We start from the raw sequence: 15,344 nt of genomic DNA on the forward strand, positions 1-15,344 counted from the left end.
GATGCATTGCTTTGGAGAAGTGGTTTTGCTTTTGTTTTCACAGGAAACAAAACAGGATTTGTCCCAGGTTAAGATGGACCAGATTTGATCAAGGGAGACTTTCTGAACCTTTACAGGTGATTATCTATCAGCAAAGGTTATAACTGGTCTTCCCAGGACTTGGCCATTATATCAAATTTTCTCAGGATTCCCATAAGATTATCAGCAACACCAATCAGCATGAAGTAGTCTAGAGAACTATGCCCAAATTCCCAAAATATTGTTTATATGTTTGTTTTCATTCAAAGGGGTTGGTTATAAATTGTTATTGGTCATAGTCAATCTCTTTTTGAAAGAAGAAAGGAAGACATGATGTATAAATGTATGATGTGGTTATGATGGGAGAAAAGGGTAGATTATTGAATCTACTTTTATTCAAAAAACAACTGTTAATCTCAAAATAGTTTAATTGATATGAATTTTAATTTATTGATATAAATTTAAGGTCAATTTTGTTATACTGTATGTATAGTCCTTTTGTTTAAGGTATTATGTTTATGCAGCTAATTTAAAAATAACATATAATTAAAATACAAATTAATAGTCATCTATAATAGTCAAATTTATAGGCATATGTTAGGTATACAAAAATATATTTCAGTTAAGTAATCTTCAAACACTACAAAGACTTACAGAATATGGCATTTAAAATGTTTTAAGAACTTAGACTAAAAACACCCACAAAAAATAAAAAATAAAAACAAACAAACAAAAAACAAACAAACAGAAAAAGAACTTAGACTTTTCTTGAAAGTGAAACGCGTTTGCTCTAGGCAGCACTAATTACTTCAAAGAAGATGATGGGCATCAAAGAAATTCATTATGGAGTTTACTTTCAGTGTTACAAGGTTAGCCATTTGGGCAAGAAACTATTCTTTCCTGGACTGCTTGACAGTATGCTGTATAAACTGGACATTCAGGCCCCACAGAAAAGTGACTGCTAAACTTTGCAAAAACAAAGTGGGATGGTCCTTCAGGTTCCAGCTTCTCAGAAGAAACTGCCAGACATTCTGCAGTACACAGAGGAAAGCGATTGATGAACTTTGTTAATACAGGTAAGACAGTCCTTCACATTTTCTGCTTCACTGAAAAGTCTGCCAGATATTCTGGGCCTGTAGGCTGAAGATGGGTGCCCCAATGTTATAGAAAAAGTTTGGGTGACTGTCCAGGCAGGCAGATGTCTTTGTCATTTCTAGAGTTTTGGAAGCTGCTTCAAATGCACACTTGCTGTTTATTCAGGTAATATATCCTCTGGGGTCTTTGATGGAGTTGAAGACTAGATAGTTATAGTTTTCATTAGTCACTCACAAACATAGAATAGATGATATTTTCTTTAATTTTGTCAAATATAATAGACTGGATATTGTAACTGATTCTTGTTTGCTGTTTTGTTTTATGTAATTTTACTATGTTAAAGTAAAACGCTTCCTTTCTGATTAGACAGAAAGAGGGAAATGCTGAGGGAAATGTCTTTCTGTATGCTATATGTGTTTCTCTCTTATACTGGTTGATAAATGAAACTAATTTGGTCTATGACAAGGCAGGATAGAGCCAGGTGGGAAATCCAAGCAGAAATACAGGAGAAGGGAGGAGTCTGGGAGACGCCAGCCAGTCACAGAGGAAGCAAGACATGTAAAAATAAGTTTAGCCGGGCGGTGGTGGCGCACGCCTTTAATCCCAGCACTCGGGAGGCAGAGGCAGGCGGATCTCTGTGAGTTCGAGGCCAGCCTGGTCGACAAGAGCTAGTTCCAGGACAGGAACCAAAAGCTACGGAGAAACCCTGTCTCGAAAAATCAAAAAAAAAATAAGTTTAACAAGCCATGAACCACGTGGCAAAACACAGATGAGAAATATGGTTTAATTTAAATATAAGAGCAAGCTAGTAATAAGTCTAGGTCATCGGCCAAACATTTATAATTAATATAAGCCTCTGAGTGATTATTTGGAAACTAGAGGACGGGAGAGAAACCTACAGTTGCACACTTGCCTGAAATTTCCCTTCAGTATGTCTGATGAAGTCTTTCTTATTCTTTGAAATGATATTCAGCTCAAACATCACTACCTCATTGATAGAGGGTCACAACTCCTCACTACACCTCATGCATATACATATTAAAGCAAGAAATATTAAAGCATTTACAAGTTTAAATACTTTATAATTTATATGCATCTTCAAAGAAAATTTCCCAAGAAATTATTTTAAACTTAGGAGGCTGTTAGCTTGTGAAAAATTATAACTGACTTATTCTTCAACATTAAAATAATTTTATTTTACTGCTTTAGAAATTAAATTTGACTGCTTTAGGATTAAAGACTGCTGTTTAATTCTGACAACCTGAGTGGACTGAGATGCCTAGGAAATGAGTACTGCACACTGCTGGGTGCCTATGATGCATCTCCACAGAGCATGAGGTGATTAAGGCTCTGGTTTTAACAGTTGTTCACACAGTTCACTGATGGAATGGAATCTGAGCAGACTGTTCAGGGATAGTGAGATTGTAGGAGGCAGGGCCTAATTGGAGGAAGCAGGCCCCTAGGAGTTGAAGGGTATCTATTTTTTCTCTTCTTTTGGATAAAGTCTCACATAGCCCAGGCTGGTCTCAAACTCACTGTATAGACAAGGATAACCTCGAGTATCTGCTTTTTCAGTCTCTAAGCATGTATAGCACTACACATACTTGAAGTGTATCCTGTCCATGCCCTGTCTCTCCTCTTTGCTTCTTGGTTGCCATGATGTGAGTAGCTTTTCCCTGCCAGGTCCTTCCTCCATGTTTCTTCTCTGTCATAGGCCTAAAGGACATGGAACCTGGTGATCATGGACTTAAACCTCTGAAGCAAGCCGGGCAGTGGTGGCGAACGCCTTTAATCCCAGCACTCAGGAGGCAGAGGCAGGGGGATCTCTGTGAGTTTGAGGCCAGCCTGGTCTACAAGAGCTAGTTCCAGGACAGGAACCAAAAGCTACGGAGAAACCCTGTCTCGAAAATCAAAAAAAAAAAAAAAAAAAAAACAAAACAAAACAAAAAACCCAACCCTCTGAAGCAGTGAGCCAAAAATCTTCCTCTTCCCTTGTTTGTATCAGCTATTCTGTCACAGTGACTAAAGGTTTAATACAAGGGTACAATATCATGGAATTGTTTTAAAAATTTACAACTGTCACTGGACGATAGTGGTGCACACGCCTTTAATCCCAGCACTCGGGAGGCAGAGGCAGGTGGATCTCTCTGAGTGTTTGAGGCCAGCCTGGTCTTGAAAAACAAAAAACAAAACAAAAAGGAAAATTTCACAACTCTCAAAATCATCATGAACTTTTTCAATATAGAAGTACCAGACATTACTGTTTTGTGTAAAATAACTCCCACTCAATGTTTCAAAGGTCTAAGCTGGGCTGGTGAGTTAGTGGATAAAGGTGCCTGTTGTACAAGCCCGACAATATGAGTTTAATCCCTAGAACCCATGGTAGAGGAGAGAACCAACTCCTGACAGTTGTCCTCTGACCTCCACATGCATGTAGTAGGGTGTGTGTGTGTCTGTGTGTGTACATACACACAGTAAACAATCCACCTTGTTATTATTAGTCACACAAAATTTTAAGTATTTTGACAGTTTTTCGGAAGACACACTACAGACTTAGCAGTAAATTCAAAGGCGAACTAGCATCAAGATAGAATTTTGTGAGGAACATTTCAGTTTTCCTTTCAACTCAGCTTTTTTTTTCTTGCTAATAGTTCAGGCTTCTTTTTCTCCCCAGTCTTTTTTTTTTCCTTCTTCTTTTTAATAGCCTAAGGTTCTAACCAATTGAGCTGCTGCCACCTTCACATTAAACTTTAATAAGCTAAGCTTTTTAAGCCACATAAAAATTTCATCAAGCATTTCTCAACCTCAGGGAAAATGGAAGGAGGAAAAAAGGTCAGAACATCACTTTCCACTCAAGTATCATCTGGAGAGGGACGCTATGAAGGGAACCGCAACAAATGCTAAGAAACAAGCGCCCTTTGTGGCCGGTGCCAGATGGTGAATTTTTTACTCCTTCATTACATACAGGCCCCACCGAGGGTGCTAATTAAAGCCCGATCATCAGACACCAGGCTCCTAGGACAACCACGAGCATCTCAAAGCCCTCTGGATATGCACCATTCAGCTCTCACATTATCATTGGCTTCCTGATTAAAATGTTTTCAGAAGAACTCTGATTATCTTACCTTTTGGTGTTCCATGTGGCATTTAATGATATTTATAATTCATAAGGTATTTAATAATAACAAACTCATCTTCAATTTTTTTTTTAAAGCTAGCATATACTATCATTCCAAGGAAAGAGGAAGGGCTGCCAAGAGCCTTGGCCTTAAATGAACACTGGGTGCTGAGCTCTCTGGGCTCCCTTACTACCTAGCCCCACCGATTCCCAACAATGTGCTGCAGAAGTCTTCAGCCCAGAATAGCCTAAGTCAAGAGAAAACCTGTTTGTCCTAACCAAAATATCTGGAAAAGAGGGGACTTATGTCAGAAAACCTCCAGAGCATGGTCTGCTCTATTTTAGTCAAATGCCAAAGAGGAAACATTACTCTTCCCCCCAACATGGCCCTTCTTGAACTCAGTGAGAGAAGGTGATCTCCCAGACCTAGCTGCTCAAAGGAGCAAGTTGAGTGCACTGACCTCACATAGCTCTAGTACATGCCACCAATGGCAGAACACACATGTTCTTCTGCATACATTAAGCACCATGATTAACCACACCTAGGGTCATAACCAAGTCTAAGAATTAGAAAAGAACTGAAAACAGTATTTCTCTGATCATAACGCAAGCAAATAGGTATCATTAGCACTACTTCACAGCAGATTCCCTGAAGCACTTCTTAATACACAGGTTGAAGAAGAAGGCTGGGTGTGCTGGTGCATGGCTGCCATCCCAGCACTTGGGGCCGGAGGCAGGAGAATACAGAACTGAATGTAAGCACATGTCAGAACCTATGAGGCAGAACTATAGCTTTAGTACTTCCTTAGAAGTGCTGACAGAAATTTATAGCACAAGATACTTGCATTAGAAAAGAAACTGCTGAGCAGGGCAATGGTGGCGCATGCCTTTAATCCCAGCACTTGGGAGGCAGAGGCAGGCGGATCTCTGTGAGTTCGAGACCAGTCTGGTCTACAGAGCTAGTTCCAGGACAGGCTCCAAAGCCACAAAGAAACCCTGTCTCGAAAAACCAAAAAAAAAAAAAAAAAGAAAAGAAACTGCTTCAGACAAATGAACTGTAGACTTAACTCCAAAATGTAATAAATACTTTAAACATTTAGAGGAAAGGAGGAAATCTTTGTGAAACAAAGAGCTTTTTACATACAATTTCAAGGGGAAATTCCAAATTAAACCTTATCAAAAAAACCCCAACCATTTGTTTTCCAAGACTGTTAAGTAGCTGAATAGACAAACTGCAGATGAGGAAAAAAGCACCTGCAAGGCACATGACTGTCAAAGCAATACCATATCTACACTACAGAGAGTTTAAAAACTCAACAGCAAGGAGCTGGAGATGACTTGGTGGTTAAGAACACTAGTTGCTCTTGCAGAAAACTTCAGTTTGATTCCTAGCACCCATGTGGTTCACAACTGCCTGTAACACCAGTCCCAGAGAATCTGACACCCTCTCTGGTTTCCTTGGGCATTGTATCCATGTGGTGCACAGACATGCATCTGGGCAAACATATAAAACATAAATAAATAAAATATATTAAAAAAATCCTCAACAGTAAAACACAATTCAGAAAAAAAAATGGGCAGGAGACTTAAGTGGCCATTTCATTGAAGCACTTGAAAAAATGATCAGGGCGGGGTAATGGCTGCCAGCATAGTGTCGGCTATATAAGCATGAGGACCTGCATCTGCATTTCAGCATCCAAGGCCTGGGTGCAGTGAGACACATCTGTAGCCCCAGCATATTCAATTCTGACCTCTGGCTTCAACACATATGCACGATGTGCTTACACAGAACACACATGCATGCATGCAAGATGTTCAATTATGACCACTGGAGAAATGCACATTATAATAGCAAAAGAAACGTACATCAAATGTTGTCTAGACATGGAGGAACTGAACTAGTCACACACTACCGGCAGGAATGTAAAATAATGAAGCCACTTTGGAAAAGGACATTTTTTTTTTAAAATACTGATACACATCTTTAATCCCAGAACTCGGAAGGCAGAGGCAGATGGATCTCTGTGAGTTGGAGGCCAGCCTGGTCTACAGAGTGAGTTTCAGGAGAGCCAGGGCTACACAGAGAAACCCTGTCTTGAAAAAAACAACAATAAAAAACATAAACTAGACATTTACTTACATTGTGTTCAGAAGTTCTTTTTATTACAAGGAAATGAAAACTCATGGTCAGATAGAAACCTGTTCATGAATATTCACAGCTGTTTTATTATACCCCCAAACTGAAAATAATTCGGGTATCCTTCAATAAGTGAATGGCTAAGTAAATTATAGTACATCCACACCATAGAATACTACTCACCAATAAAAAGAGCTACTGATGTATACAGTTTGTAAGGACTTCCTGGAACTATGCTGAGTGAAGATGAAGAAACCCAGCTCTCCAGGTAAAGTCTATACATCATTTTTTTTTTTCAAGACAGGGTTTCTTTGCATAGCTCTAGTTGTCCCGGAACTAGTTCTCTGTAGATCAGGCAGGCCTTGAACTTACCAAAATCCACCTGCCTCTGTCTCCCAACGGCATCTCCCAAGTGCACACACCACTACCACGTGGCTATAGAACATTCTTGAAATGACAACACCAGAGATGGGGAACAGGTTAGTGGTGGTGAAGGGTTAGGGGAAGAAGGAGTCTCTGGCTATGGGACAGCAGATGACCTTTTCCTTATGGCTTGACCATGGTGAGTTCATGAATCTGCATGTGATGGAGTTGAACAGAAGCACACACATGCACATGCATGAACACAAACCAAACAGGACAGCTCTGCATACATTAGTGGACTCAGTAACAGCAGTGTACCTGTGCTGTGATCTTCCTACAGTTAGAAGATCTGGGGAAGTGGGTCTCTACTGCTTCTGACAGATCAGAGCAAGGCTACCATTACCCTAAAGCTTAAAAAGAGTTGGTGATACTGACAAAATGCAGACAACCTGGATGGAACCATGAAACACGCCACACTGACAAGTACAAAACACCTGACCTGTGCTCTTCTGAGATGTCAGCATCAGGAAACAGAGTAAAAAGACAGCACAATCAAATGTAACCTATATTCTTACCTAAGCAACCTGGGATTTTCTTTGCTATCAAGGACATATCTGAGCAGTGCTGGAGAATCTGAGAGAGCCTATTGGTTAAGAAATGTATCTAAAAAAGTTCATTTTCTGACTTTGATAACTATACTGTGTTTATGTGAAACAACATTTTCTTCTTCTTTTTTTTTAAAAACTGAAATGGAGTTTAGCTCAGACTGGCCTGAAACTCACTGTATGGCCCAGATGGCCTCCAACTCCCAAGGGCAGGGATTACCGGTGTGTACCACCGCCCTGACATGTTTTTGTTATTGGTTTTGTTTTAAATACATTATATAAAGAAGCATTTAAGATGTATGATCACAGGATCCTCATGGATTATGGCTGTTTAGAGTACTGGTTAGCTCACCTGGTTCCTGTCGCGAGCATTTGTGTACCTGATCTTCTGAATGAAGTAGAATATGAGCCACGCTGAAGAAATAATCATCAAAACAATAAAGGATATTGACACGAAGACTAGAGAGCCACGGCTGAAGTTCTTTGGCGGCATTCGAGTTCCAACAGCTATTGTCATTTGTACAGAGATGTTTTTCTCCAGATAACTCAAAATATCTTTACCCCTCAATTCTGTTATCATGACAGCAATAATATCTCCCGTGCCTGTAATGTAAAACAAACACACAGACTCAAGTGACAGCTGAAATTCATAGACATCAAATTAATATACATATATGTTCCCTGGAGAAATTAACACAACTTCTGCTAAAGAGAAAGGTTTGCAGACTCCACTGTTCAGCTGACATGAGGCTGCAGGTGTGCACACACACAGGAGTGGGAATATATGCAGTACTCCAGACAAGTAGGTAAGGCATAAAACACTGTAGTCTTACTAATTCATGACCTGCCTTACAGCTGCACTGAGAAACATGAAGCCAGCCACCTGTGACTTCATCAGGATGGGTTACAGTATAAAAGATCTTGAGAAAAGTGCTGTCACTGATGGCATAGATAGGTGCTTCTCACATGCATTGCTGAGCAACAACTGTGTGTAGAACAGGGAATATATAGGACACATGCTTGGCTACAGTGACTTACAGTACCAAATGGCAACATCTTTTACTGGTAACATTTGAAACTAACCTTGGTTTTCTGTCTAGAACTAACTGTAATCAAGCTCTTTCCACAGCCCGTCTGGATCTCAAACTCAAGATTTTCCCTACACAATTTGGAGACAGCATCTCATGTTGCCCAGGCTGGCTTCAAACTTGAATATTCTGTGTCAGTCCTATCACATCTAACCATGTGCAGTGCACTCAAGTCCTCTAGGCAGGTCCAAGTTTCAAATTTCTGGACTAGCATTAGAATGAAACCCAAAGCTTCAGCTTCTAATAGCTGATCAGAGGTCTGCCCACAGGCACAAATTCTGTAAATTAACTACAAGGATGGTTCAGTTGTTTTTCTAAGCCCTATTCTTATATGGTTCCAGGGGGCAGAAATAAGTCAAAGCAAGCAACCACTCCCCTGAGGACAGCACAGGTCACTATCCCTTTTGTCCTCTGGTAGGGAATAGTTTTCTACTTTATTTAAGGAGGCAGGGGAAGCTTCTCTACCACATGCAACTGTCAGCAGCTGTCCTTTCTAAGGGAAAGTTAAGTGTCACAACATGCAACTCCCTCCCGCCACCCCAAGACAGGGTTTCTTTGTACAACAATTTTGGCTGTCCTGGAACTCTGTAGACCAGGTTGGCCTCAAAACTCAAGAGATCCTCCTGCCTCTGCCTCCAGAGTACTGGGATTAAAGGTGTGCACCACGACTGCCTGGCCACAACATGCAACTTTTACAATATATCTTTTCCAAAGAACCCAGAAAAGACTGGAGGCTAGGCTTCCCATTTATTTTGGGGAAAAAGAAAATTATAACCACTTACATGAATACGAAGCAAGGTTATATATCTAAATAGAAAATACCCCCTAAAAACAAGAAGAGTACATCAAAATTTGACCTTTTGAAGGCTCCTTTGATAAATATTAAAGACATTTATTTGGTTTTGTTTAGCAGTCAAGATGATATGTAACAGAAACTCAATAACAAAAGTTTTAAGAAAAATATGGTACAATGGAATATATATTCATGTAGCATTGTATTTAAAACTGTTTTAGTCATTTTATCAGAGCAGTAGTTTATCAGTTTTTTTACTTAAAAACTATAAACAAAAACAAAACTGCAAAATTAAAGTTAGCATTATTAATATCTGCCTCTGGTCAATAAGCTAAAGAAAAAAATCATAAAATAATGCTAAACCAGTTTAAATTTACATCTAAAAACCTTAAGTTTGTGCTTTTACAATGTTGATCAACAGGCATAATCTGTGGTGTAGAATACCAGGTATGGCTATAAAGTAACTGAGACGGATCCCACAAACGACATATGACAATCAGTCTCATTGCTTTATAATCACACCAAGTACAATTGGTTCTAGAAATCAGTTCTGAGGCTCCCTCTTGAAGACTCAAGCTGGAAAAGTAGTGGGGAGAGCTGCACAGTTAGCCAAAGGAACCAGTCCAGTAATTTCATTTAAGCAAACACTAAATGGACGAGTCAACTATTCTCAACAGAAGAGCTGTTTGGGAAAGAAACATTTAATTAGTTCAACACCAGTCAATATTCACTGAGCACATACCATGATCAAGGTTTTCTTTCACTTCTTTTAATTTTTATTTTTCTTTAACTTCTTAAGCGATAAAGAAATTACCTGATCTTAACTAACATGAAAAGTACACCGACTCTCAGGAGGGCAAGAGTGACTGAATCTTGGTATAGCCTTATTATCCTAGCACAAGGAAGAGACTGGGGAGGGCTGGCAAAGGAGACTGAAAAAGATCAAATAAAAAGTCCCAGCTGCACACTCAGATGCTAATACAGTACATTACAGACCCCTCTCTCCAACACTTGCAGCTGAGTTGGGCTCAAAGAATCTAAGACGGCTCAGACACTTAAACATTTGAGGATGGAGGCTAAAGAGATGACTCAACGGTTAAGAGCACTGGCTGTTCTCGCAGAGGAGAGGGTCTGGTGCCCAGCACTCACATGGCAGCTCGTAACCACTGTAATTCCAATTCTAAGGAGAACTGACACTCTTCTGGCCTTCGAGAGCTCTTGCACACGAGGTGCACATAGACTCATGCAGGTACACACACATATACAAAAAGGGGTAAGTAAACCTTAAACACAAAACAAAAAAAGATCTTGGGAGTATTGATCCAGATTCAGAAGGGATGATGACAGAGAAATTTTAACACTCAGGATTAAATCAGAATTAGAACAGCAGTGATTGGTAGGAAAGAAGGATTCATTAACTAGAAAGACGAAAGCATTTAAGCAGACATAAAATATTTGTTACGTCCACCACTATGCCTATGTTCTGCAACACCAAGACAAAGCTTTGGAATTCCATGCATTTTAACAATCAGGTACCTATGTATTACTTTTCTTACTGTGATAAAATACCATGACCAAGGCAATTTACAGAAGGAAGGGTTTACTTGGTTTATAGATCAGAGGGAAGGAGTCCGTCATAGCAGGGAAACATGGTAGCAAACAGTAAGTATGACAGCAGGAACTGGATGCTAAGAGCTCACATCTTCTTTTTAAAAAATTGTTAATTTGGACTGGAGAGGGAGGGGTAGGGGAAGTGGGGGGATGGGGGAGGGAAATGGGAGGAAGGGAGGAGGTGGAAAATTTTCATAATAATTATAAAAAACACATTTAATAAGAAAATTGTTAATTTAATTTCAAGTATGTGCTTATGTGTGTGGGTTTGTTTGTAAGTTACAGTTGCCTGCAGAGGCCAGGAAAGGTCATCAGATCCCCTGGAGTTGGGGTCACAAGCAGTTGTGAGAGACCTGATGTGGGTGCTGGGAACCAAACTCAAGTCCTCTCCAAGAGTAGAATGTGCTCTGAACTTCTGAGTCATCTCTCCAGCCTCATATCTTGACCTGCAAGCAGTAAGCTGAGAGAGCAACAGAAAATGCTGGGAGTCTTTAAACTCTCAAAGCTGGCCTCCACAAATACCTCCTCCAACAAAGCCACACCTCCAAAATATCCCTAAATGTCACCACTGGCCAGGGACCAAGTGCTTAAATATATGTGCCTTTGGAGGACTTTCTAAGTCAAACCTCCACAGATAGTATTAATTTCTTATAGATGACAATGAAATGAGACTATTATGATCCTTGCTTTTAGTTACTTAAAGAAACTTTCTTCATTTTATTTTTTAATTACTTAATTTTATATTTATGTATATGTTTGTATATCTGTGCCATGTGTATGCTGGTACGAATGCATTGGATTCCCTGGAGCTAGAGTTATAGGTGTTTGTGTGCTGCCCGATATAGGTCCTGGGAATTGAACTCAGGTCCTCTGGAAGAGCAGCAAGCATTTCTTAACTACTAGGCCATCTCTCCAGCCCTCCAATTTATTCTTTTAGTATGTTAGTGTGGCTATTTGAATTAGCATTTCTTTTCTTCCCCTTTTTATTCTGAGAATTTTTCTTCACATTTTATTATTTTTATTCTATATGTATTGTATTTTGCTTGTATGTATGTCTGTGTGAGGGTGTCTAGAACTAGAGTTACAGACAGTTGTGAGCTGCCATGTGGGTGCTGGTCTTCTGGAAGATCAGCCAGTATTCTTAACTGCTGAGCCATCTCCCCAGTCCCCGTACTATAAGGAACAGTTTCAACACTATGGGAACATTTATGTACCCTTTGTTTAGGTTTGCAAACAGGAAACACTTTAGCTTTTCTACATCTGTTTCTTTTGGCTGGACAAATTGAGAGTAGATTACAACCAACAGGACATTACAATCTTTAATAATTCAGCAATTTCTACTAAAATAAGGTTAATTCAGATGCTCACAATTAACTAATTCTACTAAAATTACTTCTGATAAAATAATATAGTGTCTAATATACTTCATATTCAAATATTCTGATTCAGCCTAGTAATTCAAACAAGGGCTGTGAATACCATACCTGGGTATCTTGTCTCATTATAGTTTCCTTTGACCTTAAATAGTTTCTTAATTATTTTAGTTTACTGTTCATGAAACTGACTTAAAAATATATAGATTTTATTTATTCATTGTATTTGTGTGTGTAAATGTGCCATGATGCATCTGGGGTGAGAGGAAAATTTGCAGGAGTTAGTTCTCTCCTACTAAGTGGACCCCAAGGGACAAAACTTAGGTTGCTAAGCTTGGTGGGAAGTGCTTTTGGGTCTCGCCATTCCTGTTTTTCTTTTTCAAGACAAGGCCTTACTTATGTAGTCCAAGGTGGCCTCAAAACCTGCTACAGCTGAAGACCACCTCATGGCCATGATACTCCTGCTGTAGTGGTGAAACTCCTGTTTCCACCTCTAGCAATGGGACTACAGGTGTGAATCACCAAGCTGTCTTTCTGAAGAGTACTGCCCTTTCTGAAGAGTCTAAGGCAGATATTTTGAAAATGCCTTTCTATTTGTGCTCATTTGATCAGTTCCTGATGGATGTCATTTTATTGTTGGTATGAGAACTATGAGGTAATTCCTCCTTCCTTTCCTCCCTCCCTCTCCAGGGAGTCATCTCAGGAAGCAAATAGTGGTTTTACTTTTATTACTGATGGCAAACTTTATGACTTGAATAACTAGTACCTTCCAGATTTTATTATAAATAAATGTATTTCTATTAATTAATAAGCAATCTGTAGAGTGATACTTTCTGATCCTGTGAATAGCCAGAGTCTCAAAAAGCTTTTACTCAATGCTCACAGCATCCACTGATGAAATAATTACTATAATGATATCTACCAAACTGTTATTTTCTAATCTCCAGAAGTGATTCTGTCCTTAGAGGCATTTACAATGTTTTCTATTCATCTTCCCCACTCCCATGTAAACATAGAAAGAAGTTGGGACTGGTGTTGTACACCTCAGGAGGCGAGGCAAGAGGCTAGCAAGTTCAAGGGAAACTTGGTTGACTTAATAAGACATTGTCTCAAAATAAAATAAAAAAGGAGGGTTAAAGTGTGGCTCAGCTGGTAGAGTGCTTGCCTAGCATGCACAAAGCCCAGGGTTTGATTCCTAGTACCACACAAAAATCGGGCGTGATGGTTCATGTTTGTAATCCCAGTACTCAGGAGATAGAAGGGTCATCCTCAGCTACACCCGTTATGAGGCCAGCCTGGATATCCAAGACTGTCTCCAAAAGCAATAATAAGTAGTTAAAAAGAAGCTGGGTGTAAAGGGGGACTGCTCTTTTGTTCCCAGCTGCCCAGACCCAAATAATCACACAAAAACTATATTAATTTCAACACTGTTTGGCATATAGCTCAGGCATATTTCTAGCTAGCTCTTACATCTTAAAGTAACCCTTTTCTATTAACCTATGTATCACTATGAGGCTGTGGCCTACTGGTAAGGTTCCAGTGTCTTTCTCTTTCAGTAGCTACATGGCATCTCCCTGACCCTGTCTTCTTTCTCTCTACATTCAGTTTAGTTTTTCTGCCCAGCTCTATTCTGCCCTGCCATAGGCTAAAGCAGCTTTTTTATTAACCAATCGTAATAAAACACTCACAGCACAATCAGCTGGTGGCTCATGTTTATAATCTCTGCATGGAGAAGCTGAGGTAGGAGGATTACACTGAGTTCCAGGATAGCCTGAATTACAGAGTAAAGTCCTTTCGCAAAAACAGTAAATAATTGGTAAGTAAATTTAAAAGCGCTGGGGACACAGCTCAGCTGCAGAGGAAAGTGCAGCATGTGTAATACATTAGTCAGTTCTCTGGACCACAAAAGTTACTACCACCAATGGCCATAGAGTCACTGAGCCATCTGTCTTTCTGAAAAATAGAGCACCTGACTACCAGATATTCTATATTCCAATGAGTAAAAAGGATGAATGGAAAAATAAAACACTTCCATAATTATGCCTACAATAAAAATCAACTTTGAGGTGCCAAATTAGAAACCTCAGAACTACCCTCCTTTGGACTCTGGAATAAGTTCTAAGATTCAAATCTGAGCAAGTTGTATAGCCCTTTAGAACCTAAGTTTCTCTTTTCAATAGTTACTGATTGCAAATTTCATGACAGATGGTAACAAATGCTATAGCTAATGGGTTATCTGTTGCTTGCTATTCATAGAAAGTAAGAGGAACTCAAAATCCTACTATAGAATGTAGGACTCCATTCCCTTTTCAACTGTTCTCTACTCACTCAGGAGGCACTCAGCTACCTGCAGACTAACACTACAGGCTTGCTTGCTTTCTAGAAAATACCATCTCTGTGTAAGATTCCATTTAAAACAGGCCAACAGTTGAATCTGTCTGTTAAGTCCAAGTCACCATGCAAACTCGGACAATTTCAGGAAACTTCCCCTTACAGAAGCTCACTCTCACAGTAAGTTCCTTCAGTAGCACCATTATAACTGGGCAGTTACTGGTAATGGCACTAGAATTAGTCTTACAGAATCCAGTGACCTTTCACATGTTAATCAGAACACCACAAGCTAAATGAAAGAGTCTTAAAAATCACTTCAAAGTTCTAGAATAGCTACTGAAATGACAGGTATAACTCTATACCTCCAGCACACTGTTCATCTGTCAAGGGACAGTCAAACCCCAACTTGCTTCCCCTATATTAGTCTAGTCTGTTCACAGATGGTTCGACTGGCTTAAGTCTTTAACAGTGTATGCAGTTTTTTATTTTTTCATGTTTGGCAGTCATCTTAGTTACTCTTCTATTGCTCTATCCAAATATCATGACCAAACTGACTTAGAAAAGGAAGTTTTTAAAATTGGGCTTATGGCTTCAGAGGGTCAGAGCCCATGACGGCAGAGCAAAGATATGACGGCAGAAACAGCCGAGAGTTCCCATCCTGATCCTTGCATAGGAGACAGAGAACACACTGGGAACGTGCAAGTGTTTTAAAACTTCAAAGCCCTCTCCCAATGAGACACCTCCTCCAGGAAGACCACACATGCTAATTCTTCCCAAATAGTATGAACCCATGAGTGGGCATTCTCATTCAA

At 39.6% G+C, this 15,344-nt stretch overlaps 1 protein-coding gene across 4 annotated transcripts in view; it reads right to left on the reverse strand.

Moving 5' to 3' along the window:
• Rnf130 (ring finger protein 130) overlaps positions 1 to 15,344 on the reverse strand; it is a 112,125-nt gene that overhangs the window by 54,839 nt on the left and 41,942 nt on the right. For all 4 annotated transcript variants that reach the window (XR_012912418.1, XR_012912417.1, XM_075992791.1 and 1 more), the window contains exon 3: positions 7,689 to 7,939. Coding sequence is in view for 2 of the 4 variants with exons in the window: in XM_075992791.1 (XP_075848906.1) it covers positions 7,689 to 7,939 (251 nt within the window). In the remaining 2 variants the exon portion in view is untranslated. The remainder of the gene's footprint in view (positions 1 to 7,688; positions 7,940 to 15,344) is intronic.

This window comes from Microtus pennsylvanicus, chromosome 11, assembly GCF_037038515.1.
Source record: "Microtus pennsylvanicus isolate mMicPen1 chromosome 11, mMicPen1.hap1, whole genome shotgun sequence".
Lineage (NCBI taxonomy): Eukaryota > Metazoa > Chordata > Mammalia > Rodentia > Cricetidae > Microtus > Microtus pennsylvanicus.